Genomic DNA, 26946 nt, shown 5'->3' with positions numbered 1-26946 from the left:
CCCCAAAATGTCCACATCCTAATTCTGAGACTTGTGAATATATTAGGTTACCTGGTAAGGGGTAATTAAAGTTGTAGAGGGAAGATTGTTAATAAGTAAACTCCGAGATGGGGAAAGTAGCCTAGATTGTACAGGTGGGTCCAATGTAATCATAAGAGATTTTCTTTTTTTTTTCTTTGAGACGGAGCCTCATTCTTGTCACCCAGGCTGGAGTCTGATGGCGCAATCTTGGCTCATTGCAACCTCCACCTCCTGGGTTCAAGTGATTCTCCTGCCTCAGCCTCCTGATTACCTGGGATTACAGGCACCCGCCACCACACCCAGCTAATTTTTGTATTTTTAGTAAAGATGGGGTTTCCCAGGCTGGTCTTGAACTCTTGACCTTAGGTGATCCGCCTGCCTCGGCCTCCCAAAGTGCTGGGATTACAGGCGTGAGTCACTGCACCCGGCCACAAGAGTTCTTATAACTGAAAGACAGAGGCAGAAGAGTCAATATCAAAGTCAGAGAAAGATTTGGAGATGCTATGCTGCTAGTTTTAAGATGGAGGAAGGGGACCATGAACCAAGGAATGCAGGTGGTCTCTGGAAACTAGAAAAGGTAAGGAAATAGATTCTCCCTTAGAGCCTCCAGAAAGAATGCAGCCTTGCTGACATCTTGATTTTCACTAGGAAAGACTCATTTCGAACTTCTGACCTCCAAAATGGTAAAACAATATATTTAAGTATTGTTTAAATTTAAGTAAATTTGCTTTACTTAAAAAAATATATTTGTACTGTTTTAAGCCACTAAATTTGTGGTAATTTGTAACAGCAGCCATAGGAAACTTTAAAAATAATTGACATATAAAAAAAGGTTTCTCAGCCTTCACTACTTACAGATGGTGTTCACTTGGCCAGAATGCATGTCCTTTTCTCATGTATTTTTACTTTGGTAACACAAACAGATACATTTATCTTTCAGTCAGTATTTTAAAGAGAACTTTTGCTGAACAGCCAGTATGACATTGAGAATCCTCCAGTCCGGTGCTGACATAGATTTTTAGTTATCATAAAGCAAGTTTGTTGCTGTTTACCCCTTGCTGCTGTTAGAGCCAGGGAAAGAACCCCAACTGTTCCTTGGAGTTTGGCCCCTAACTTGCGCAGGAATGAATACGCTCATGTGTTTGGGCAGGTTTGCAGTCTCTGTATGTGAGGTCTATATCATATTGGATGATAACATTGCTCCTAGAGCATCTTTGCATAAATCTAGTATCTCTAGGCAAAGTCTAAACTCCTCGGGCCTAGACCCTGTGTTAGATCAAGGCAAGGTTCCATTCTTGTTAGTTGGGTCAAATATCTCACATATAGAAAGTGGTTGCGTGTTTCAGTGCTTTGTACATGTTGTCATTTCATCATCAAGTTTGTTGTCTCATGGTCACAGATGGCTGCTGCAGCCCCAGACATCCCACCCTTGTGCAAAGGCAGGGGGAAGTGGAAAGGAGCCACATGTAGAAGCCCTTCTTCCTTTTCCTCAAGGAAGAAAATCCTTTCAGAGTCCCATATACTTCCTTTTATGTCTCAACGGCTACAGCTAGATCCCAAGGCCACCCATGAAAAACAGGTTAGAGGCTGGGCGTGGTGGCTCATGCCTGTAATCCCGGCACTTTGGGAGGCCGAGGCGGGTGTATCACGAGGTCAGGGGATGGAGATCCTCCTGGCTAACACGGTGAAACCCCGTCTCTACTAAAAGTACAAAAAATTAGTCGTACGTGGTGACAGGCGCCTGTAGTCCCAGTTACTCAGGAGGCTGAGGCAGGAGAATGGCGTGAACCCAGGAGGCGGAGCTTGCAGTGAGCTGAGATCACGCCATTGCACTCCAGCCTGGGCAACAGAGCTAGACTCCGTCTCAAAAAAAAAAAAAAAAAAAAAAAGAAAAGAAAAGAAAAGAAAAAAAGGTTAGGACAGTGAGAATCTGAATTACTAGCCTCTCTGGGGAGGCAGCGGGAGAGAAGAGGGTTGAGAAGAGCTGGAGGTTTTTCCACAGGATGTCAGCCATACATATGTTCTCCAAACTATTATTTATGAAGCCCAGCATCAGTCCTTTGTGATGTTGGGTGACTCACCTAGCTGGCTGGGTGAATCCCTCCTTGGGGCTGCAAAGGCTTGGTCCTCTTGCATTGTGTACTGGTAAGATTTCCCCATTTTAAGCCTTCAAGTTTAAGGCTTTCCTCCTCGATCCATGGTCTGAAAGAGGTTTATATATTCAACAAAGATTTCCTATCCCCTGGGATTCTCACAGCTTCTAAAGTGTCTGTTCTGTGGTCAGGCTATAATTCTCAGCTACAGTGACTCCAGCATATGGGTATTTTTGTGGTAAAATGGCAGGAAGATTATGTTCCCCAGGTAGTGCCAGATTGTTAGAGAAGCAAACAGATGGATTGGTGCCTCTGATGGAGTTATGCCAAACAAGGAAAGCAGGGCATGTCTGAGGAAGAACAGACCATATCAGTGTTTGTCACTACTAAGAGGATCCCTTTTCCATATTCTTTCTTTGTTTTTATTTTTTTATTTTTTATTTTTTAGAGACGGAGTCTCGCTCTGTCGCCCGGGCTGGAGTGCAGTGGCCGGATCTCAGCTCACTGCAAGCTCCGCCTCCCGGGTTTACGCCATTCTCCTGCCTCAGCCTCCCGAGTAGCTGGGACTACAGGCGCCCGCCACCTCGCCCAGCTAGTTTTTTGTATTTTTTAGTAGAGACGGGGTTTCACCGTGTTAACCAGGATAGTCTCGATCTCCTGACCTCGTGATCCGCCCGTCTTGGCCTCCCAAAGTGCTGGTATTACAGGCTTGAGCCACCGCGCCCGGCCTTCTTTCTTTGTTTTTATCTATCTCCAGGAATTTCTTGGGACTAAACAGGTTTGGGACATATATTGGTTGCATTATTTGCTAGAGGTTTTAGACTGGCTTAAACTCAATTCTCCATTCTTCATCTGTACAATGGGATTTTTACATGTTGGGATTAAGAAGATTAAGCAGAATAAAGATGTGCTTACCACAGAGCACAGGCTAAGTATTTTTCATCTTTTCTTTCTACTAATGGAAAACAAAAAGCATTTCTTCTGAAATAGAAACGCGACTCTCCTTTCTGCCATCCCTAGGCTTCCTTAAGCTTCTTGGTCGTTCAATCCTTAGTGAAAATTTCTGTAATTAAATCAACAGTCACTGTCACAGAGGTGGGAAATTGGTTTTATTTCAATGCTATTGTCACTGGATGGCGTGTTAGTTGTGTGCCTACTGTGTGCTGGGCCCTGAGCATGTATTATACAAAACAGACCTATAGGTGGCGCTAGGGGAGGCCCCGCTGAGGAAGAGAGAGGCGAGAAAGAGGAGGAGACCAGCCTGGCCAACATGGTGACACCCCGTCTCTACTAAAAATTCAAAAATTAGCTGGGCATAGTGGCGTGCGCCTGTAACCCCAGCTACTTGGGAGGCTGAGGCAGGAGAATGGCTCGAACCTGGGAGGTGGAGATCGTGCCATGGCACTCCAGCCTGGGCAACAAGAGCAAAACGCTGTCTCAAAAAAGAAAAAAGAAAAAAAAAAGGGGGGGGGGAGTAGAAATCGGTGCTGCCGGCTGCTTCCGCTCACAGGATCCTCCTTTCTAGAGCCCTCCCCATTCCAGGGACTAAGAGCTTGGGCAGTGCTGTTTTCCCTAGAGGTTCACTTTCTCACTTAATCCAGTCGGCCTGTGTGGGGCTTTCTTACATATCAAATAGTTTAATCAGTCATTTGACTAAACACGTGGATGAGATTTGTATCCTGTTCCCAAGAAGACGGCCTTGAAGGTGGGAAAAGGGAGGATTTTGGAGCTCACTTGAGAACCAGGTGTAATTCCGTATAAGAAGTGGGGTACCATAACTACTGCCCACAACTGCAAGGCATTTTACAGTTTTACAAAATGTACTTGCTTCCATGACTTTATCACAACTCTCCGGGGTGATTATTATCAGTATCCTATTTTTTGAAAATTACTCTTAGATGAGCGATTCAATAACCTTGGGGTTAACCCCCCAGCCGTAGAGTTGAACAGTGGCATGGAAGGACTTCCGACTCCAGGTCTGGAGCACTGCCTGCTCTGCCAGAGCTGTCCTGTGGCCCTACAACGGGGCAGGGAGTTGGGCCTGGGGTGAGGAGGGCACTCCACATTCTACAGGATGTTAGCAGAGCCGTGGAGGTGTGGCCAATGAGCGTGAGGTGCTTGGAGAGGAAAAGCAGAAGCCCAACCAGAAACTTGGTTAGTGACTTCACTGTGAAGGGCCTGAATTCCAAACTGTGAAGCTGGATTTTGTGCTTCAGACAATACTGCTGTGAATACGGTACTGATGAACAGATCGGGCTGCTCCCTGCTGGCAGCTGCTTGGTAACAAATCAGTTTGTTTCTGCCTAAGGTAACATTTTATGGTAGGAGAGGATATCAATTTACAGGCATTATAATTTTTTTTTTTTCGAGTGAGAATTTGCAGAGTAATTAGAAACTAAATTAGGCCTGAAACAACCAATGCCATATTTAGTAAAGGTACCTTATTTCATTTTATCATTATTATCTTAAATTACATTGCAGGGGCCATCCTTGTAGCAATGATTATTTTTTTAAATGCTCATTTAGCATTTTCACAGACAATTCCAACACTGTGATCTTTAAGGAGCAATATTCTTATTTTCCTTATTTTTTCTTATTTTAATTTAGTTCTTATTTTTAAAAAGTATAAGATCTTTGGAGTAGGTAAACGCTCCATTTGATTTAAAAATCTGTCTTTTTTTCTTTTTTATTAATTTACAAAATGTCACTGAATGACCTCCATATATGGATGCAGGTAAGAATTTCTGGAGCTCTTTAGGGAAAGTAAAAATACACATAAATAATTGCAGCTCTCACTCCCATTCCCTCCCATCTCCTCAGGGACCTTCCTCAATGAGCTCCTGCTCACCTAGGTCTTCCAAGTGTTCCTCGGACCTCCTGCCCAGTATTCTCTTACTAAACCTAGGCCTCTCATAAACCCCCCTGCCATGGAATCCCCCTGCTTCCCTTCGTTGCCAAACTTCTTAACAGTGTGGTCTACATCTTGGCTGTAATGCATCCTTTTACTCTGTGTTCTAAAATACCTCCTCCTCATCTTCTAATTGCCTTTGCTCAAGCCTCATTCAACTCCATCTTCTTTCCTGCAGAATCTGACACCCTTGCCCAGCTCCCTCAACCCGTCTTTAGCAACTCACTCCTTATTGGCTCCCAAGACACCATGCCATTCTACTTTTCTCATTCTGGTTATTCCTTCTTCACATCCTTCACTGGCTCCCTTGTTTTCTTTCTTCTGTTTCCTAAAAGAGGGCATTCTCCTTGCGCTCCATCCTGGTCTCTTTATGCTCTCTAAACTCTCCTCTCGCATAGAAGTAAATCTTCACAAATAACTCTTGAGTTGCATCTCCTGCCCATCTTCTCCCCTAAGTGTTAATCCTGAAGACTAAACATTCTCACTTGGCTATGCTGCAAGCATGTGAAATTTCAGCCTGTTCAAACTCAGAGTCTGCATTGCAGATTGTTTCTCTGCCTATTGAAATCACACTGCTATTGTCAACCCATCTCAAAAGCTAACATCCATTATTTTTTTCCTTTATCCCAATAATCTCCGAGTTTTCAAAGCACTTTGTTTAAACTTTTCCTAGGTGATAGTTATCACCGGCTGAGTGGATTTATGGTTTTCTGTGTAATAGTCTTCTTACTTAATATCTTTATAAACTTTATGCCTCAATTTTCTGGTCTGTAAAACTGGGCCTTCATTGTAGGATAATCATGAGAATTAAATCAATGAATGTAGTTAAAATGTTTAAAACAATGCTTGGAGCAAGATAAGCCACATGCATAAATCTGCAGCACCTAGTATAGTCATTTGCACATAATAGGTATTTACAATATTGTTGAAAAGATAATAGAAAAGATTCATGTGTTCAGAATTTTTAAAAGTATAGGGCTCAATATCTTCTGCAGTTCAGGCCTAGTATTAGAAAGAAAAAAATACTAGGGAAAAAAGCAACTTCCAAAGGGTCTTTCACACCACTTTTGTATCCAGGCCAGTATGGCAAGAACTGACATTCACAATGGTCTTCCTGATCATTACCATTATAAGATGCTGAAGGACATTTTGAATCATCAGATTAAATTGTACATAAAGGTTGCTTCTAAGTAAATTTTATGGCACCAGAATTATTGCCTAATTACTATTTTTAAAGGGGTAAATCTTAGTTAACTGTGATTTTAGTTAATGAGAACTCCTGATTCTCAGCTCTGCTGGATAAATGAGCTTCCGGAGTTACAGAATGAATTGTCACCACGACTCCAACTGTTACAGCTTCTTTTCCTGTTGCAATGTAGATGTGTATTCTGACTCAGGATGAATGTGTATATAAAATTAAGTCATTATATAAAGCTCCTTAAGATTTGTGTGCTTTCTTTTCTGCCTCTATTCATGGCAGAATTGTTAGGTAATGCCTGGATTTGAGCACTTCCGTCTTTAACCACAAAGGTCAAAGCAGCAAAATTGTGTGTTGAGAAAAATACTGCCTGCCCTGCAGTTAAGCCTTTGGACTCTGTTGTGTTCTTCCGGTAAATGCCCATTTATGGTTAATATACTTTAGTGGGTTTCTATTACCTGCAACCAAATAGTCACGCTGAGAAAGTGTTGTTCCTGAGCTAGGGATTGTAGGGAGAGGGGCCAGGAAACACTAGAAAGGCAGTATGGCTCAGTGGAAAGAGCCCAGCTTCAAAACCAAGCTTGGCTAAGATGCAGCATGGTCTTCCCAAGTCTGCTGTCATGGTGCAGCCCCCTTTCAAGGGTCAAAACCTATTTCATCTCCCAGCCAAAACTGCCTTCATGGCATCTTGAGTACTGAAGACCATTTATCTCAAACTAGGGCTATTTGGTGTAAAAAGAAAAACATGGCATATTCTCCTTGAATCAACTTAATGCAGAAGTATGGGGAAGAATTTTTAAATTAAGGTAAATGCAAATGTCTTATGCAATGACAGACAAGTTCACATTAACTTCTAAGATGAAATATGTGATTAAAGAAATTCTTGGCTTGCAAAGCTGGCTTCTGAACCATCTCCACTGAAGGAGTATACGTTCACACTCTACTCCCAGTGGGGAGCTGCCCTGACAGGGGAGAAGTGGGAGCTTGAAGCGCAGTGGGCTTCCACATGGTTGCATGTGCCTCTTCAACCACAGGGATGTGAGAAAGCATTCCAGGAACATGTCTTAGGGAAGTGTAGAGTGTGGGTGGGGACTGGCCAGGTATTCCTGAGGAATGTTTTGCTGAAAGGATGAAGCACCGCTCCAAAAGCTGAAGGCAAATCTGTGTACCCCATTTTGTATGCTCTTCCCTATTCACTCCTCTCTGTCTCCACGACACACACACCCTTTTTATTGACTGGCCCTGGATTTATAAGTCAAGGGAACAAAGGTTTAACATTGACAAAAAAGAGAATTATCCATTCACTATTTGAATTTTGACAAAGTACATTTTACCATTACATTGATTTATAAGCCAAACTTAAGCATTTACTCCATTGAGCTTATTAAGTATTTAAAAACTGGCTGGGAGATGCTAAAACCATATTTTATTAAAAAACAAGTTAAATTTGATTTTAATAATACATTTTAAAAAGCAGTCTTAAATATCTTGATTCTAACATGTCAAATGCATCATTAAAAATCACTTTGGGGAAGATATAATTCAATGTGATAGTTTTGTTATAAAATGCTAGTTACTTAAAATGTTTTAATATATTTTTTAAAAAGGTTAATGTCTCTTCTGTTATATTGGCTACCTCATTTCTGTTAGAGATGGCTAGAAATAAAAGTTGAAAAAAGTCACCCTTCATATGAACTGTTTAATTTTTATGAGTATTATTTTGACATAGGCTGCCATTAGTCACTTAAGAATTAGACTTCTGTCATAATTTAGGGATAACTTCTCTTGTTTTATAAAAACACAAACATAGAAAGCAAAATCCAGAGCAGTTGTATGTTTAAAGAAAGCAGGCCAAGATGAAGTGTTAATTCTTAAGGTCCATTTTATCATTTTAGGGAGAAACTGTTGCAGGCCGAAAGAGTGAGGGTTGTGATCAACTCAGTATACCACTGAGCAAACTGTTCTCATAAATGCAGAATGTTGGCAAATTGACAAACTGCATCTGCCTCCCAGAAGGAACGCTGAGGGCAGTCATGACCCAGGCACAAGTGTTTCTTATGATTAGGCAAATCTGAAGCCTGTTAGCAATAATATGAACCTGTGATCAATCAAGCAGCTAACTAATTGTTAGCTCCTCCTCCCTGCTCTTTCTACTCAATAAATACAAAGAGCTGTAGAAGCTCAGGGCTGCTGCTCTTGCTCACTAGAAGCCGGGAGCTCTCTTCTTCTTCCCCTGGGAACTTCCTTTAAAACCATTTCTTTTGTTTTTTTGTTATTATTTCTACGTTCGTCCCTCTTCCTTCAGTCTTATAATGATGGTCTCAAGTAGTAACAGTAACTGTCGTAGTGACCGTCTCAAGTAGTAATTGTGGCAGTCTGCCACAAGAAACCAGAGACAGCTGATTCTAGCAGAATTGCTTTCAAAGACAATAATGGCCTAGAATGCATATTAATGCATTTCAATTTACTTATCAAAGAAAATGTGGTCAGCCAGACTGATTTTGTAACATTGAATTTAATAAATGTATTGAATTAAGGAGAAATTAAAATCATAAACCACAAAAATAAAATCATACAATAAAAATCCGATTGAGGAGCTTGAGGAGGGTGCCAATATCAAGCACTAGGGAAGCGGGTCAGCGTCTGAAGGCAGGTGGCCCTTCTGCCTGGATCAGTAGAGGGTCCATGACCGCATTTGGTGTGAGCTCCAGTGGTGGCTCCTCTGTCTGCCCAATGTGCATCTCTGCACACAGAAGAATGCTAACCTTCTGATGCTCGGCGCAGCCCTATTCACGGATAATGTGGTGATTGCTGGAACCTCACATCTGTGAAGCAAGGCCCAGCAATCAACCATACCCCACATGTATTTGGGTGAAGTAGAAAGCTGTGGGACTACTCAGTAGTGATTCCCTACAGGGAGAAACAAAATGCAGAGATAGGTCTGGGATCTACACCAGGAGGAAGTCTTTATAGTAGGGTAAGGGCCCATACGAGCCATCAGGTGGTGGCGGGGTGGAACTGTGCACCACCCCTAAACCAGATATGTTGAAGCCCCAAACCCCTGTACCTCAGAATGTGACCTTACTGGAAACAGGGTCTTTATAGAGATAATCAAGTTAAAATGAGGTCCTTAGGGTGGGCCCTATTCCATTACGACTGGTGTCCTTATTCAAGGGGAAATTTGGACACAGAGGGAAGACGATATGAAGATACACAGGGAGAAGGCGCCCAGTGACTGGAGTACCCCATCTGCAAGTCGGGAGCACTAAGGATGGCTGACAAATGCAGACATTAGAAGAGGCAAGGAAGGGTTCTCCCTCAGAGCCAACAAAGAGAGCATGGCCCTGCCAACATCTTGATTTTGGACTTCTGGCCTCCAGAACAGTGACAGAATAAATTTCTATTGTTTTAAGAGACCCAGATTTTGAGGCTGGGCATGATGGTTCATGCCTGGTAATCCTAGCACTTTGGGAGGAGGCTGAGATGGTGGATCACTTGAGGTCAGGAGTTTGAGACCAGCCTGGCCAACATGGTGAAACCCTATCTCTACTAAAAATATAAAAATTAGCCGGGTGTGGTTGCATGCACCTGTAATCCCAGCTACTTGGGAGGCTGAGGCAGGAGAATCACTTGAATCCGGGAGGTGGAGGTTGCAGTGAGCTGAGATTGCACCACTTCACTCCAGCCTGAGAGTTTCAAAAACAAAAACAAAAATAAAAAAAACCAAAAACCCAGATTTTGGTACTTTGGTAGAGCAACTCTAGGAAACTAACATGGGTGGGGAAAGAGCAGAGGACATAGAAACTGTCGTGCTTTATCCATTAGAATACTGCAGCTTCTTCACCTGCTCCGACTGCCTTCACTCATCCATATATGGACTCTAAGAATTTTCTACTGTTCACAGCTTTCAGAATCACCTCACTCAGTCTGGGTTTTCCAGGGGCTCTGCTCTTGGTCCTCTTCTCATCTGTTCACATTACTTCCATCATCTTGAATATCACCTGGGCTGATGCTCCCTGTGGAAACAGAGTATAATGTGCCCCATGTTCCATTTGTGAAAAATCTACATCCATACCTATCATTTTGTAAGCCTGGAGTTTCCTTAGGAATCTTCTCCACCACTGCCAGCAAAGCGAGTTCCTAATTAGACCTTCCTAATGAGCAGCTACCTGTGAAAGGAATCCTGGGTCTACAGTATGGGGACAATGCTGCAGATACAGATATTGAAGATTAATTATATACAATAAAGCCATGTAGAAGAAACTTTGTCTAAAAGGTTGGAGGCTGAAAAACATAAAGAAAAAAGAAAACCCTCTTCTAAATCTAGTAACCATTAAAAAAAAAAAAACTCAGCTTACTATCTTCCTTCCCCAAATCATCTCTTCTGGGCTCTGTCCTGGAAAATGGCATTGCACCCTGCTGATCAGCGAGTCTTAGTGCTGGGCTAGGGTGAGGCAACTGAGCTTCCTTGGGTGCAAAATTCAAGGAGGAACTCATGCTCAAGGCCAGCTTTCATCTTGAAGCCCCACAGCTAGTTGGTTACCAGCTCCAGTCCAATCTCCCTCCACACCATCTGTTAGCTGAACCTATCCATGGTGGGTGCTTGGCAGGGATGCTGGGTTAACATCAAGGATCAGGGACAGGTGAACATCTTTCTATTCTTTCTGTGGCTGTTCTAGTAAAGATCTGGGTCTTTTGGCACCCAGGTGGAGTTAGGTTACAATTATCACTCTATTCAACTAGCCTTCAGTATCTTGCACCTTTGTTGTGTGTATGTGACTCTCTGAGATGTAGAGAAAAAAGCCCAAACTCCTTGGCACAGGCATCCAAGTTTCTTCCCATTGTGATCTCAACCCACCTTTTCAGCCTTATCTGGCACCATCATTCCCACCCCAAGAACTTTACAACCCATCTAAGCTTGTTTAACTCACCATTCTCTGCATATGTCTCACACTCCACATCTTGGCACTTTAGCTCATGTTCTTTCTTTATCCGGGTTGGACCTTCTTCATCTGGCAAAAACCAAACCAGGACCCGGCTCTGAAATTCACCGCCCCTGAGAATCTTCTGTTGCTCAAACCCTGCATCATGGCTTGTTTTTTTTTGGAGACAAAGTCTTACTCTGTTGCCCAGGCTGGAGTACAGTGGTGCGATCTCAGCTCACTGCAACTTCTGCCTCCCAGTTTCAAGCGATTCTCCTGCCTCAGCCTCCTAAGTAGCTGGGATTACAGGCAGGTGCCACCACACCCAGCTAATTTTTGTATTTTTAGTAGAGATGCAGTTTCACCATGTTGATCAGGCTGGTCTTGAACTCCTGACCTCGTGATCCGCCCGCCTCGGCCTCCCAAAGTGCTGGGATTACAGGCGTGAGCAACCGTGCCTGGCCAGTGGCTCTTGTTTTATGCTACCCTTTGCTTAGTTAACATTTCCACATAGCCACCTGCCCTCTCCCCCAGCACAGTGACGAGAGTTTCTGGCTGCTGGCACAGTGCCAAGTGATCCTTGTAACCTTCACACCACTTTGCACAGAAGGATAACTCCACAAATATTCACTGAACCCATGTGTAAAACTGGTAAAAGGCAGCTTTTTATAAGCAATCATTCCTTTTTTTCTCCAACTGCTACTCCTTTCATTCACTTCTACCTCTTTGTCTTTGACATTTGATTGTAGCAGTGAAACAAAATATGCAATTGGACTTGTACAAAAAGCAGTGAGGAATTATTAGAAGACTTCACATGGTGAGGGCAGGAATTATCATCTCTCTTATTCACAGCCCCATTCTTAGTGCTTGGCACACAGTCAGTGCTTAATAAGTAATTACTAAAAGGGTGAGTTCATGGCAATTACAATTGTTTTTGCCCGTGTTTTGTTGCCTATTGCTGTACAGTTTATGTAAGGATTTATATCACTTTCAAGTTTTTTAAAACGATCTTAAATATCTGCATCCACCCCACAAAGTACAATGTGAAGAGTGATTGACAGTTTACCACTTTTCAGTTTTCTATTAATGACCCAGAAAAACCATAAGCCAGGTTGGGGTTTGACGCCACAGTCCTGGAGAGAAATAAGGTGAGCACTTGCTCTCAGCCCTCCCAGAATGTCATTGAGTGACTTCGTCACTTCGAGCTTCTGTGTTTTCTGGTGGGACCATGCATGAGAAGAGAGGGAGAACGTTCTACATTTAGTAACATTTATTTATGCATTCAGTATCAAGTACATAAGTGCAAATATCCAGAGTCCGTAACTGAATCCATTAGGAACTACAGAGAAAGTAATACAAATTGTAATAAAGTTAACATGCTGGTACTTTTTAGTAACCATACATGTAAATCAGCCCACCAATCCCATACAACAAAACTACGGCATGTTTGTTTTGGGTTTATTCATTTATTTAATTATTTTAAGTTATACAAAACTGATTACCATAAGTACGGTCGACTGTTTTTATTTTTACGTTGTGTGTGTTGGAAAAATGCTAAAACATCAGTCTACAATTCTATATATTGTTATTAAAGATTAATCCAACCAGCAACCCAAGGACATATAAGCGATTTCCACTATTGCATCAGAGCACTCGGCAGGAAAGGCCTAGCCACAGGGAACGTTAGAAGCTACAGAAGCATTGCAGAGAAGAGAAGAACACTGAGGAGGGAAAGAGAACTTGGGCTCTCACCATCATGCACTTTTTTTAGCAACACAAAATTAAAAACCACATCTAATACACTTTTCTCTATACTTTAGTGGTTGACACAAGTGACTCAAATATCCTAAGATACAAGGAACAGCCTAAAAACAGCTGTTTTAAGGTTTGTCTCTAAGATTATGGTACTGGGGGGAGGAGGGGAACAATCAATTTGCAGTAACGAGTAAGAAGAGAGCTGTTACCACTCCAGACATTCCTGTTTGTGTCCAGTCCCCGGTGGGAAATCAGTTTACTCAGCGTGCCTCTTAGCGCCTGGGATTTTAGCCTGAATCCTAAAAAGACAATATCAAAATCACAAGTGTTATTAATGAAATCATTTTATGTGTTGTTGCTTTAATTAGCTAAGTGACCAAAGAGCTTAGTATTCCAGAAGATATTATAGTCTTTATGTATGTACATCTGTAAATACTCTTGTATAAAGCAGTAAGAAGGAAGTAAAAACTGGATAATGAAAATAACGACAACAAAAAAGAGAATTGGAAGAAAGCCACATATTTTAGATCTTTTTAGGTGGATGAACATATTGACTTATTTCAGGATTACAGAAGCTATGATATAGTTAGGGTGATTATTTATCCCCCATCTGGGGCACTTCAGAAAGAGAGAGAAAGTGCTATTACTGACCATGCCAGGAAGATGAGCATAACTAGGAATGGTTATATAACTAGGGATGTAATCTGTTCCTATGTTGGACATAGGAAAAGAAACCTATGTTCACCCTCAGAGTAGTCTAAGTACCCACAACTAGAATTTAAAAACCTGGGTCCTAGTCTCAGCTATTCTATTAATTAGCTATGTGGCATCCGGCAAGCTAAGGGACTTTCCTGGTCCTAAACACTCATCATTACAATGTGGGCATAGACTAGCTATCTCCAGGGTCCTGAAATTCTGTGATGCTCACAGTGTAGCAGCATGACTTTAGGACAGGTTTACACTGGAAGTGTTTTGTTAATTTGAAGAGTTATGAGCTCATTGTGCAGAGCTCATTGTGCAGATTTTGATTGAGACCTCCCTCTGTGCCACGAGGTACCCTTCCATGTACTGGGATTCAGTGGTCAACAAAAGGGAAAAGATGCTTACTCTCATGGAGTTTTCATTCCTGTAGGAATTGAGGAGACAGAAATAAACTAGAAGACAAGAGAAGTTCAGATGGTGATAACTGCTATAAAGAAAAACAAGGTGGTATGGCAGGCAGTGAGGGGCACAGTGGTAAGGTGGGCAGTACCTCCTTTAAATCCATTCATCTGAGAAACTGATCCTCAGAGGACAGGAAGGGGCCATCAGGCCAAGATCTGGATGTGAAGTGTTTCAGGCAGAGGGAGTAACGAGTGCAGAGGCATCACAGAGAGGACAAGCTGGCAGCAAGGAATTGAGAAGCTCGTGTGCTTGGGGTATGGATAGGGGAGGTCTGAAAGGCAGGCAGGGACCAGATGGTGGATATTGGAGTTTGTGAGATGTGGTAAGGAGTTTAGATTCTAACCTGTGTGATGGGAAGCCATTGATGAATTTAGGCAGGGGAGTGATGTGATCTGATTAATGTAAGAACATCATGATGGTGGCTGTGTGAAAAAAAAAAAATGGGGAAATGGGAGTAGAAGCAATGAATAGAGGGAGAGAAACCCACAGCAGTCCAAGTACCAGAAGGCAATGCCTGGATTGTATGGTAGACATGGAAGTGAAGAGAGGGGAACAGTCTCGGTTAGTTTAGAGATGAGGCTGCGGGACCCACTTGATCTGTTCATGAACTGAATGTACAGGCTAGGATTAGAGGAAGAGTAATCAAGGAAGTTTCTTTGGTTTTTGGCCTGAGGAACCAGGTGAAAATGCCATTTACCAAGATGGTGATGACCGAAGGAAATACAAGTTCTAGGGTAAGATTGCAAGATGTGTGGCTAAGTGAATCTGAAAGGTCTATGAGACACTTTAGAGAAACCTTACATAAATAAGCAGATAGATCTGGTGCTTAGTTGAAGAGGTCTGGGCTGGAGACACAAGTTTGGAGCCGTAGACATGAGACAACCTTTGGGGTCACAGGACCAGAAGGGAGGTGGACAAGAGGAGGAGAAGCCAGGAGAGGACACGTGCAATGGTGGCCGTCTAACTTCTATTTGAATACTTGAATGAATGTCAGAGTACTCCTTCATGGGGCAGATGGCAACTCTAATCATTACTCTTTCCCCCATATTTCAATCAAATCTCAGAACTTCTAAAATTTCCATTCAGTGCTCTTGAGAGAAAAAGAGAAATCCTACTCTTTTTACAATGTTAGACCTCCAAGTATTTGAGAATGGCTATGGTGTCCTTTTAAAGTCATCTCTTTTCCAGGGTAATCATCCCCAGCAAAGTTTACTCTTCACTGCCCATTAACTGTCACATTTCTAATACCCTGGTCATCTTTGGGGCATTACTCCAATGTATTAATGCATCTGTTAAAATGTCCAACCCTGACACTGAACACAGATATGGAATGGCTAATGTGGAATATAATATGACTGTTGCCTCTGTTGATTTAGACTTTGTACTCCTACTAATAACAACTCAACTTGCATTGATTTTTTAAAGATGCTTCAGCACATCATTGACTCACATTTGGCTGTGACCAATCAAGCAATTAAAAACCCCTGAGGTATTTTTCACATACACACTTATTGTTACCCTCTCTCATCTATCCCTCCCCGCATTCTATAGCTGTAAGTTGACTTTTTAGAAACCTAAATGTAGGACTTTACTTTCCTTATTAATTTCATTTTATTGATTTCAATTCAGCATTCTTGTTTACTCAAGATCCCTTGATTCATTTTGAATCTTGAGCTTGCCATCTTCTGAATTTGCTTTGGCTTCAAACTGTACATCATCTGGAACTTTGACAAAGATAATTGATTTGTCCTCACATAGTCATGAGAAGTAATGGGGTTGAAAATAATGGGATCAAAGGCAGAGCCATGTGTCACATACCTTGCTCCAGACACATATTTGATGGCTTAATGAACATCTTTAGGGTCTACTATTTCAACCTTCTAGAATTCTACCACCTGTGCTGTCATCTGAATCATACATCTCCATGTTTTTCCACAAGGACACCAAGAAGACTTGTTGACTACCCGCACTAAAATCAGAATACTCACTGGCTAGGGAAGTCCATTTCATCTCAGGGTTTAGTGAACATACAATGATCTGTTCTGAATATCTACAGTTTTACTAATTCATTCTGGATTTTTGCTTGAAATCAGGCCTTCAATTTATCAAATATAACATCTAGAATCTTTCTTCTCATTTGAAGATCATGACAGCTCCTTTCCAATTTTAGTTTTCAGGATGTCCTTTATTCCATGAGATTTATCAAAGGTCACCAAGAGGGCTTCTAGGTAAAATTACAAGCTATTTTTTCATCTAAAATATAACTCACCTAGACATAGGGAATTGTATTCACTTAAAGCAGATTTCTTATTATGGTCTCACTTACTCAAAGCTTTAATTTTCTCTACAGTGTTTATTTTGCCTTTTGAAATTTGAGGCATTTTTCCTTATTTTCAAAACTCTAAGAAGTGTTATTATGTATTATTAACCCCCATTTTAAGCTGGAAAACTGAGACAAACAAAGGTGAAATGACCTAGACAGGGTCACTCAGTATGGAGGACAGGGTGGTCCTGGCGTCTACTGGCCCAGTCTGGGACTGTCCTCTACCTCCAAGCCCCATGAACTGATCTCTAAGCAGTAACAGGATGATGATGATGACAATGAGGGTTTCCAACATCTAAGTAAGAATACTTTACAGACATTACCTCATTTGATCATCAAGAACCCTGTGAGGTATTCACAATTCCAATTTACAGATAAGGAAATAGGCTCATAGAGTCAAATAACATTTATGATGAGCTCATACAGCTAAAAATGCCAGAAATGGACTCAGTCTATCTGATTCTAACAATCATGTTCTTAACTGTTCCACTAAAATGGTGTAAGTTATTTCAATGGAATTATTCTAAGGTAGAATTAGAATTTCAGAGTTTGAAGAGGCCTTAGAGTTAAGAACCCACCAATAAATTTCCTTCAAAATGTAGTGCCAGGCAAAACAGGTTATTTTGAAGAATTGTTATTTCCTCCTTTCTGATAGATAGGAAGAACCATGTAACTTGCCTAGTTTCTCTTTTTGTCCTAGCTACCAGGAAGTTAAGAGCCAACTCTGCCTGAAGCTCAATTACAGAAGCCATATTAGTCATAGCTAACATTTCCTTTCCATTCTTTTTCACAGCATTGATTTCCAATTGTAACTTAACAAGCACATTGTATATACTTTATATTCTCTGCCGTCTCTCTTTTTCCTCCATTTTAACCAGGCCATGCCCTTGTCACTTTTGTTTGAATTATGATAACCTCCTAGCTGATGGCCACATCTCTAGTCTCTCCCCTCTCCAATTATTTTCTCACTAGACTGCCATAGTGATCTTTAAAAAACTGATGACCTCAATCCCCTGCTTAAAAACATCAAGGGCTGGCCATTTTCTGCTGGGTTGGGGTCACAACTCCACAGAGCATTCACCACCTGGCCTCAGCCTCTCTTCCTACATTCTTTCCAGGAAAGGATGTAGTCTAACCTGGAGAGGGGAGAGACTTACATTTTCATGCTTCTCTGTCTTTGCTTTATTACCTCTTCCTCTTGCAACGTCTTTCCCCTTATCATCCACGTAATAATGATTGTTTACCCATCCTTCAAGGCCCAGGTCGAATGCCACCTTATCTTAATGGTTTTCCACTGTCCCGTCCAGGAAGGAACAATTGTTTCCTCATCTCTCCAACTTAGTATTTCATATAGCTCTACTGTACTTATTGTACTTATTATATTTTATTATAATTATTTCTGTATAATTTTGTCTGCACCACTGGGCTAAGAGCTCTTTTAGGGCTGAGATCATTTCATTTATCTTTATACCCTCTGTACCTGTCATATGAAGTGTCCAGAACATAACAGGTACTCTCCTGTTTTTGGACTAAACCAACAAACCAATTGAAAAAGTAATAGGTGTGATTTGTGATCCCCAAACTAAGTATTAGACAACGTAGGTCTAGAACTTCTGTCTTCCAGTTTCCGAACTCCTATTCTGGTGTTCTTTGCTATAGTTTATGAACACAGTTCTAGCTGCCAAAAAGTCACCTGGAGAGTTCATTAAAATATAAATTCCAGATTACCAATCCTAGAAATTTTAATTCTATAGGTCTGTGTGGAGTCTTAGAATTCATATTTTTAAACAGGCTCCTCAGGTTTGGGTACCACCAAGTCTCATACTGTGCTATGCTACCATTTCTTAATACAACATAAAATGATTATTTTATGCTTAATGTGTTGATTTTCATTAGGTATTGGTTACACCTGGGTCCAAGCTCATAAGTTCAGGGATTTTGAAATGTGTCGCAGATCTCTCAAAGATCCAAATTCAACATAGAATCCTATGAGTTCCCAATGACTTTAAGAGGAAAAATGTAAATAATACACAGTAAAAAACAAGTTTATAAACTTCAGAGAGAACTGAAGCACATCACATATAATCTAATAGCAGAGGAACTTTAATGTGATTAGCCTTTCTTATTTTGTTATTACACATCTTTAATTACCTAAAATGCCTCTCTCTAAATCTGACCCTCACCTAGGTCCAGCCACATTATTATCAGATAATTAGATAGAGTTTTTGTGAAAAAGTCTAGTCCTTTGGTGACATATATTTGTAGCTAAAGATTAGGCTAGCTTTTTAATAAAATAAAATATTGAATAAAAATTCAATATAAGAGCTATCACTTTAGTTGACTATATACCTAAAAATAGTATGTAAGAATTAGGGAAAACTCCTAAGTTTAATGACCACGTTAGCTGTGGAGATGTAAAACTGAAATCTCTGTCTCCTAATATATAAGGGAGCCATAAAGTAAGGCTTAAGACTCAGGTTTAAAAAGCAGTGGTATTACACACACACACACAGTTGTTGAGTTAAAATGCTGTGATGTACTTAGTTGGCAAACATTTTATGTATTTTAAAGTTTTAAAAATAATTCAAAGTTTTAAAAGTAATTTTAATGATTTTAAAAATTAGGGCTATTCATTGTTTAAAAGATTAAAAATGTTAACTTAATTGTTTTTATTTGAATTAAACTGTTAATTTTACTTTTTTGAATCAAGTTTCCTTCTTTCCTCCAGTGCATCTTGTTCTTGTACATGGGCCAGTCCTTAGAGGTTAATATCATTCATTCATTAAAACTTACTATGAAACCTGAAATAAACTACTCGGTTTTATTTAATTGAGAGTTAAAAATCTTATGCTTATTTTCTAAAATAATATAATTGAGAAGAGAATGAATATATGACTCCAGTAAGTGAATGATCATAAATCAATCTATCATTTTACTATCTTCTCATTACCCCTACCCTAATCCATGAGTCTCTCTTTTTATGCATTGCACTATGTGACTTACTTTGCCACAACAGCATTTATGTGAGTCCTCACAAGTCCCAGATATTGGTCAATCTGTGCCTACACAAAGAAAAAAAAATAATGAGCACATCCAAAGATGATGAGGTGAAAATTTAATGTCATTGTTTGACATCACATAGAACTTACCTGGTGCTTAACATACACTACAGGTAGAGTAAACATTGAAACCACAGCTGGGATGAAAAACAAATATAGTATTAAATTCTGAGTTATCAATAAGAATACATGTATAGACACATTTTAATATGGTTATATGATATTATAGAATTATTTGGAATATTCAGCATTTTATTTTTTATTTCCTATTTTGAAAAGCAATATCCAGCATTCTAGATAAAAGATGACAGGGCAGTTCCTAGGGAAAATAAAATGACACTGAGCCCTGTACAGGTATTTTGTAATTATTCCTAGAATTAGGATAAACTCTTCCCTCCCAAGATGAAAATGAATCTCTATCCATAGCTGCCACTGTAAACAGATCCAAATACATACATACATACATACATATATATATATATATATATATATATATATATATATATATAAAATAAGCCAAAAAGAAGCCAGTTACGTTTGAAGAAAAAAAACCCTTTAGACTTAGGAATTCATTATTAGTGTATAATATATATTACACTCTTTAATTGAACTATGATGGTAAGAGAAGTGCTCTGCACGCAGGGATCTCTGGCATTTGTTCCTAGGAATCTCTTTAAACAAACAAAAAGCTTAGAGCCTAGGAAGCAGCGTTTTCACAGAGGGTGTGAAGGAAGGCATATACACTCTCATCTGCTCTTACCCATGAGCAGCAGGGTCAGGCCATTGAAGAGAGCGCCAACGTAGGTCAGGAGCCACATCAGGACTGCAAACTGAAAAACGAAAGCATTATCAGTGCTCCTAAAACCCTTCCTGACAAGTAAGAGTCTCATATCATTGACTTTTACTTAGAATTTGAATTTGAGTCAGAGTACATCATGATTTCAATAGTCAATGATAGGCGTTGAAAGCTCATCACAGAATCAATGAAAGGGGATCCAGTCCTTAGTTCTCTTGGAACCCTTTGGATCACTTTGTTATAAGGTTTGAGGGACTCAAGGAAATAATCTAGGCCAGGGGTCAGCAAGCTATGGCCCTTGACCTGTATTTGCATAGGCCCACGAGTTAATAAAGGTTTCTACATTTTTAAATGTTCAAATAAAATGAAAACAAGAGTCATATTTTCTAACATATGAAATGATATTGAATCAAATTTTCAGTGTTCAGAAGTCTATGGGCACACAGTCAAGCCCTTCCTTTTTGTACTGTCTTTTTCTGCTTTTGTCCTACAATAGCAAAGTTGAAAAGGTACCACAGATGGTGTGGCTTGCAAAGCCTAAAATATCTACCATCTGTCTCTTTATGGACAAGGTTTGCTGACCCCGTTCTGGCCCACAATTTTTACATTACAAACACAACCATGGCCTTAAAAGCACTAAGGTAAGTAATTACAATTGCCCTGGTATCTCTCTTCAGTCATTATATGGCAAGTCATTATTCCAGTCAGGCATTTTGAGGGTCAAGACCACATTTTTCACTTTTTCTTCTGCCCTTCTTTGAACAGTTACCAGACAGCTCCCAGTACAAGCGCCTGCCAGGGTGTGTATGAAGTGCTGTGGGAGTACAGAAACTTTACAACTACCTTGCCTAGGCTTCCCCAGCTCTGCTTATGGCTGTGCCGAATCACGATTGACTAACTTTGATTCTACATGTAAGTCACCAGGAGGCCAAAGCAACTTGTTCAAAGGAACCCAGCAAATTCAGTGAGAGCCCCAGGTGCCCCTGATCCTTATCAAGTGAGGGGCTGGGCATACCTCTACCCTTCAGATGGCTCAGCTTCACAGCTGTAACTATGTAAGCACACTTGGAGGTCTTACTATTAATATTAGTAGAATCTAGAGTTTCCTTCAGTGCAAAAGTATATATGGTTTTCGCATTCCCTATCTAGATTTTTAATCTCAATATTCATTTTGGGAAATTGTCGGAGGAGCTAAAAATGGTTTAAGGAGAGAATCCGGTGTGTTTTAAAGACTATAGAGCTAGAAGCTATGTGACCTGGGTTTGATTCCAGCTCTGCCAGTGACTCACTGGGCAACCCTGGACAAATGTCTGAGCCACATTTTCATCACTGGTGCAATGAAGGGATTAGACTGGTTCATGGTGCCATACAACTGGAGGTCTTCTGACTCTAGAATATAATTAGCACTTGCTTTTTATTCTTCTTGAGGTAGCAGTTTATAATATTATACCTTTAGGGAAAATAACAGTCAAGACTGTAAAGTGAACAGTTTAAGCAACTATACTTTTAAGGAATCCACCAGGTCCTGGACAAGGAAGAGCCTCCTCAGTTCCTTAAGTGTGCTGTTCACGTAGAACTGCAGGCAGTCCGTGTACTTCTGAATCTGCTCCTGAGAAAGGGTGATCTCAAGCTCCAAGTAGGCCCTGTCAACAAACCATCCCCACAGAGAATTCCATCAGAGGGAATCATGAGACAGGCTTCCAAACCCCAGTAACAGCTAAGCGTTCCTACTCTTACTCTGAGGGTGAGGGCGGGTGTCATCTCTGGGGGGTTATGCCAGCCAGTGAGGGCCACAGGGCACCATACACACCTGCTTCCAGTGCACTGGGAACACAGAAAGCATGGTTCTCAGTGGAGCGTTGTGACTGTTTCTGGCTACCTAAGACACAGCATGGGTGGGCTGAAAATTCAGAGAAACCAGCTGGGACCAGAGAAAAAAATCAGTGTCAAACCAGCTCTTTTGCTGAATTCTGCATACATGACTTCATGGAGATAAATTATCTTTTTTTAAGTAGTTGAGATAGCCCCAAATCCTAGCTGCCAACTGTTCCTCATCAGAACTCTAAGAATTCAAGTTTAAATTCTGGGATTTACTTCCGGGTTTATAGAAAGAGCACTGAAAACTCAAGTGACCCAGGCCATATTAAAATACTCATGGATTCTACTGAGTGGTGTTTTTAGTAATGACATTTTTCATTAGTTCAAATGGTTAAATGTAACTCTTGAGTGGGAAAAACACGTAAAATACAAATATATAAAAATCATCCCAGCTTAAGCCTCCTCTGCTTGACCAGCTCCTCTACAAATGTCCATCCTTCCTCTCTCCTTTCTTGCCTTCCCTCTGCTTTAAGAGAGCACCTGTTATCTACCTAGAGGATATTTCTGGAGTGCTTTAAGTGCTTACTTAACTCTGTGAATTGAGATTAAAAAGAGTAAAGCAGTATTTGCCTTGAGTTTTCAGGAGAGTTACGGACTGAATGTGTCTTCCCCAAATTCATGTTGAAATCTTAACCTCCAATGTGATAGTGTTAACAGGTGGGGGCTTGGGGAGGTGATTAGATCATAAGCAGACACCCCTCATAAATGGGATTAGTGCCCTTAGAAAAGAGGCCCAAGGGAGCTTGTTCACTCTGTCTCACAGTAAAAGTGAGGACACAGTGAGGACCTGGCAATCTGCAACCCAGATGAGGGCCCTCAACAGAACCCTACCCTGCTGGCATCTTGATCTTGGATTTCCCAGCCTCCAGAACTGTGAGAAATAGATTTCTGTTGTTTATAAGGCACTCTGTCTATGGTATTTTGTTATAGCAGCTGGCAGTGCTAACACCTCCCTCTGCCACATGTCATATATCCTCTTAGTTAGTAAATTGCCCTTTTATTTTTGTATTTCCTCCTCTTCAATGTGCATTCAAATCGGGTTCCCCAGTATAAAAATGTAGAGGAGGATACATGAGAAGACTGTTCATGAACCCTGCACCCCCGCCAGAAGGTTGGCCCTTTGGTGTTAAATTTCTAGAGAGAGCATGGAAATAAAGACCCAAATACCCTAGTTCTGGTTTCGTGCTATTTACTGGCCACCTGGCCTTGAGCATGTCACGTCACTTCTCAGAACCTCAGTGTTCCCACCTGTAAATAGGGATGAAAATGCCTGCTGTGCCTTTCTCACATTGCTGAGAGGATTAAGTAATTGTTGGATTATGATTACTGTTAGTAGTAAATACATATAAAAACTCAACAAAGCAATAAGTATTGGAATAAGAATAATTGAGTTTGTTTCAGAAATTCACCAGAAATGTTAGATATTCAAAGACAGGGTGTTAGGGGAGACTCTAAGAGGTCTTTTGGGTCTCAGAGAAACATGACTCAAGTGCACCTGTGAGCTGAAATAGAGGTGAGGGGAAAAGCCCCTGGTCACGGGGTGAGGGTTCCTCAGCCGAGGCACTCACTTGAAAGGGTGGCCCTCGTCGGTTTTCTGCACAGCTTGCAAAACAGATTTGTAGATGCGGAAACTGATGGTGGCTGAGAGTGCGGCCAGGGCCAGGTAGGCCACGACGCTCACCACACTGAACTGGGTCAGGGAAAAGAGCAGCAGCAGGAAACTCCCAAACACGATGCCCGTCTGCTTGATGTCCCGCCAGTACAGCAGGTCAATAGCTGCAGAAGGAGACACAAAACACACCCGGCTGAGCTCCCGCAGTGCCATCACATGAACCACTGTGGCTCACTCCACCAAGCTGTGGTTGCTGTGGGTTCTTACCTGGCATCTGGATTCCTAAACACAAGTGAGCAGACACATGGCTATGCCAAGGGCACTTACTGTCATTCTACTTTGGTTTGGAAGAATCTTTTCCACCCTTGAGGATAATTCACAAATTCACATATAAGAAAAGACTATTGAATCTCCATTGACCATATTGCGATGGGTGTAGCTCCATGGGCTACACCAGCCATACAGTGGCCTGAATTATGTGGCTTTGAAACAAACTTGAAAATATAGAGGACTCTGGAAGTATCACTTCACTCCACTGAACTCCAGCCTGGGTGACAGGGTGAGACTCTGTCTCAAAACAAAAACAAAAAACAAAAACAAAAACAAAAACAAAAAACAAAAGAAAAAAAAGAGACCCTGGAGCTGACATGTGGATTAAACCATTTTGTTCAACATGGTTTGTTGCTTACATTCTGTGATTTAAAAATCTGAAATGCAGGCTTTAAAATCTACATTGCATCCATCATTCAGTTATTACCCTCTTTCAACTTAGAAACAAAAAATAGTTATAGGTAAAAAGGTAGTTATAGTGCTTCAGATGTCATGCAAAATGGAAATACTTTAAACATGCCAGTCCCAGGATATTAAAAAAAAGCATAAAACCCTTATTTAACTATGCGAATTTATTCTCCAACTGGGCATGTGACAAATGATTTTTATAGAATGTTATGCCAATCAATTTTAAGGAAGAGAAATAAGATGCAAAATTCCCATCTCACAACCAAATGTAAGTGGTAGTGCTTTGTACTGCCAGCTTTACCTGCAGTGTACCTGCAGACACCTGGTTTACAGAATTAGACTCCAGTCATTTGCTTATAGGAAGATAGAAGTGACCAGGTTGAAGAGAGCAGGGAGCTACTCCCATCTTACATGGTTGTGTAATTACCTTGAAAGAAAAGTATCGAAAAAGTCACACACCCTCATGACAATGCAAGGCAATAGAGGTTACGTAAGGAATTTTTGGAGAGTAAAGTACTAACCCTCTCTTTGGCCACAGACTTACCTCAGGCTGGCTGGAGAATAAATCAGGTCTAAAAGAGTCTCTTTCATAACAGGCTGAGGATAGTCCCAGTAATCTGAAGCCGGAGAGAGAATTCACTCCCCACAAACTCCCCACCCACCACCACTATCTGGTCCATCAGGGACATTAACTCAGAAAGACTCCAGTAGGCAGACCTTTGTTGGGCAAAATTTGTTCCCTTTCCTCTATAACAGTTCTGCCATTTAGGAAATAGAGAAGAGGCTCACAAGCATGTTTTGGGGATGAAACATATTTTTTTCTCTTCTGAGTAGGACTGGTCCTACAAACAGGTTTCCAGAGGCAAAAATAAAAAATAAAAAAGGGACTGTGCTCTAAAGCCTCTCTCTTCTCCCTATCCCAAACCCAGTGACACTGACCATTACAAATTCATTCCTTTGGCCTAACCGTTTTCCATCCTCAAAGTAATTGTTACCATCTTTTTTTTTTTTAAATGCAAAGATGCTAGAATAGAATAATGCACTAAAGATTTGCTTGTCCTTAACAACAAAATATGAATGAGTTCACCAAATGATTTTTCTTTTAGAAGAGTTTGTTTAGAATGAAGCACCAAAAGCTATAATCCTTTTCAGGTGGGGAAGAGGGATCTTTTGGAAGACATAATCTGCAATAAACCCTGGAACTCTGAGAGTAGAGGGCAGAGTGGGAGAACAGAGGCTCTCCACAGAAGCCCAGCGGCTCCTGGGTTGAATGGATTGGGGAAAATAAATTGGGATAAGCCTAGGCTAAAGGTCTAAAGCCTGGGCAGCAGGGCTGAAGGTCTTTGAGGGTCCAGGGCCTCCAGGTATTCACTCTCTTTGTGCAGGGGAGGGGTAAAGGGGAATTAAAAGGAAACTAAAGCATCCACCACTAACTGAAATGTTACCTCTTACACATCTGTTTTCATCTATTGAGCAGGAACTAAGTGCCAGGCTTTGTGCTGGGTGGTGGGGATATAAAAATAAGTGAACTATACAAAACAAACACACACTCACACAAATGGATAAGAAATAAATGGTAATCTGTTTTATGATGCCCATACACATTTGGAAACAAATACATTATAAGACAGCATGATGTGTGCTGAAGGGGGCACTCCTTAGTGTGAAGGAAGATGCTTACCCACTTGTGAGATGTGAAGGGGCTCAGAAGAGCCTGAAAGGAGTTTTCAGACAAAGAGAAGATAAAATTTGCTATTTTCAAGTGAATCCCCTCTGAATGAATTGTTTTATACCTGGTAGAAATGGCATGCCCTCTAGGGAAGCCTCCTAAATCTCCAACCACGAGGCCACCTGCTCAAGAAGTCTGTGAATGCCAGGCACTTCATGGACTTTCCTTGAAGAAACTGTGGGCAGAAAGCATTAGCTAAGTAACATGAGTTTGGTGTAGAGTCATCTCTTAGCAGGTTTTTCAATTGCTTGCTAAGATTGCAGGAGGTTTCTAAGAAGGAGGTTAACAAAAGGACTGTTATCTTGAAACAATAGGCTGTTGATTCTGGATACTTTGTAACAAAATTATCTATTTACATTGATTTTGAAATGTTCAAAGCACTTTCATATGTTATCTCACTGAAACCTCAAAATAAACTCCATTATATAGGTATGTAACAGGTGAGGAAACTAAACCTTTAGAAACTTGTAAAACCACGTTTGCAAAATTATGTCTGAGACAGTGAATGAGATCTAATTTAACTAACTCTATCTTGCTTCTAACCTCCAAGCTGTCCTTGTTCATTCCTAGGCATAGGCTCAACTAACTTTAGGTGAAATTTAGTTTATAGTTTAAACAAAGATGGTAACAGCCCTTTCCTAAAGCGCACTTCCTTCTTGTCTGGGAACTAGATTGCCTTTTAGGACTAACATTAGCCATAAGATGAGAAATTATGGTTTAGGAGTCATGCAGCAGGAGGCTACAAGATTC

At 40.9% G+C, this 26946-nt stretch overlaps 1 protein-coding gene across 2 annotated transcripts in view; it reads right to left on the bottom strand.

Annotated features, from left to right (window-relative positions):
• Window positions 1-12394: 12394 nt before the first annotated feature.
• LOC105473641 (reticulon 1) overlaps window positions 12395-26946 on the bottom strand; it is a 288470-nt gene continuing 273918 nt past the window's right edge. For both annotated transcript variants that reach the window (XM_011727519.3, XM_011727521.2), the window contains 6 exons: window positions 23686-23893; window positions 21744-21882; window positions 20204-20273; window positions 19534-19580; window positions 19388-19446; window positions 12395-13196 (listed from right to left, as the gene is read on the bottom strand). In XM_011727519.3, the coding sequence (XP_011725821.2) occupies window positions 13154-13196; window positions 19388-19446; window positions 19534-19580; window positions 20204-20273; window positions 21744-21882; window positions 23686-23893 (566 nt within the window). In that variant the 3' untranslated portion in view covers window positions 12395-13153. The remainder of the gene's footprint in view (window positions 13197-19387; window positions 19447-19533; window positions 19581-20203; window positions 20274-21743; window positions 21883-23685; window positions 23894-26946) is intronic.

The sequence above is a fragment of the Macaca nemestrina genome, chromosome 7 (assembly GCF_043159975.1).
Source record: "Macaca nemestrina isolate mMacNem1 chromosome 7, mMacNem.hap1, whole genome shotgun sequence".
Classification (NCBI taxonomy): Eukaryota; Metazoa; Chordata; class Mammalia; order Primates; family Cercopithecidae; genus Macaca; species Macaca nemestrina.
The sequence above is the reverse complement of the archived record's forward strand: the minus strand, read 5'-3'. Positions and strand labels throughout refer to the sequence as shown.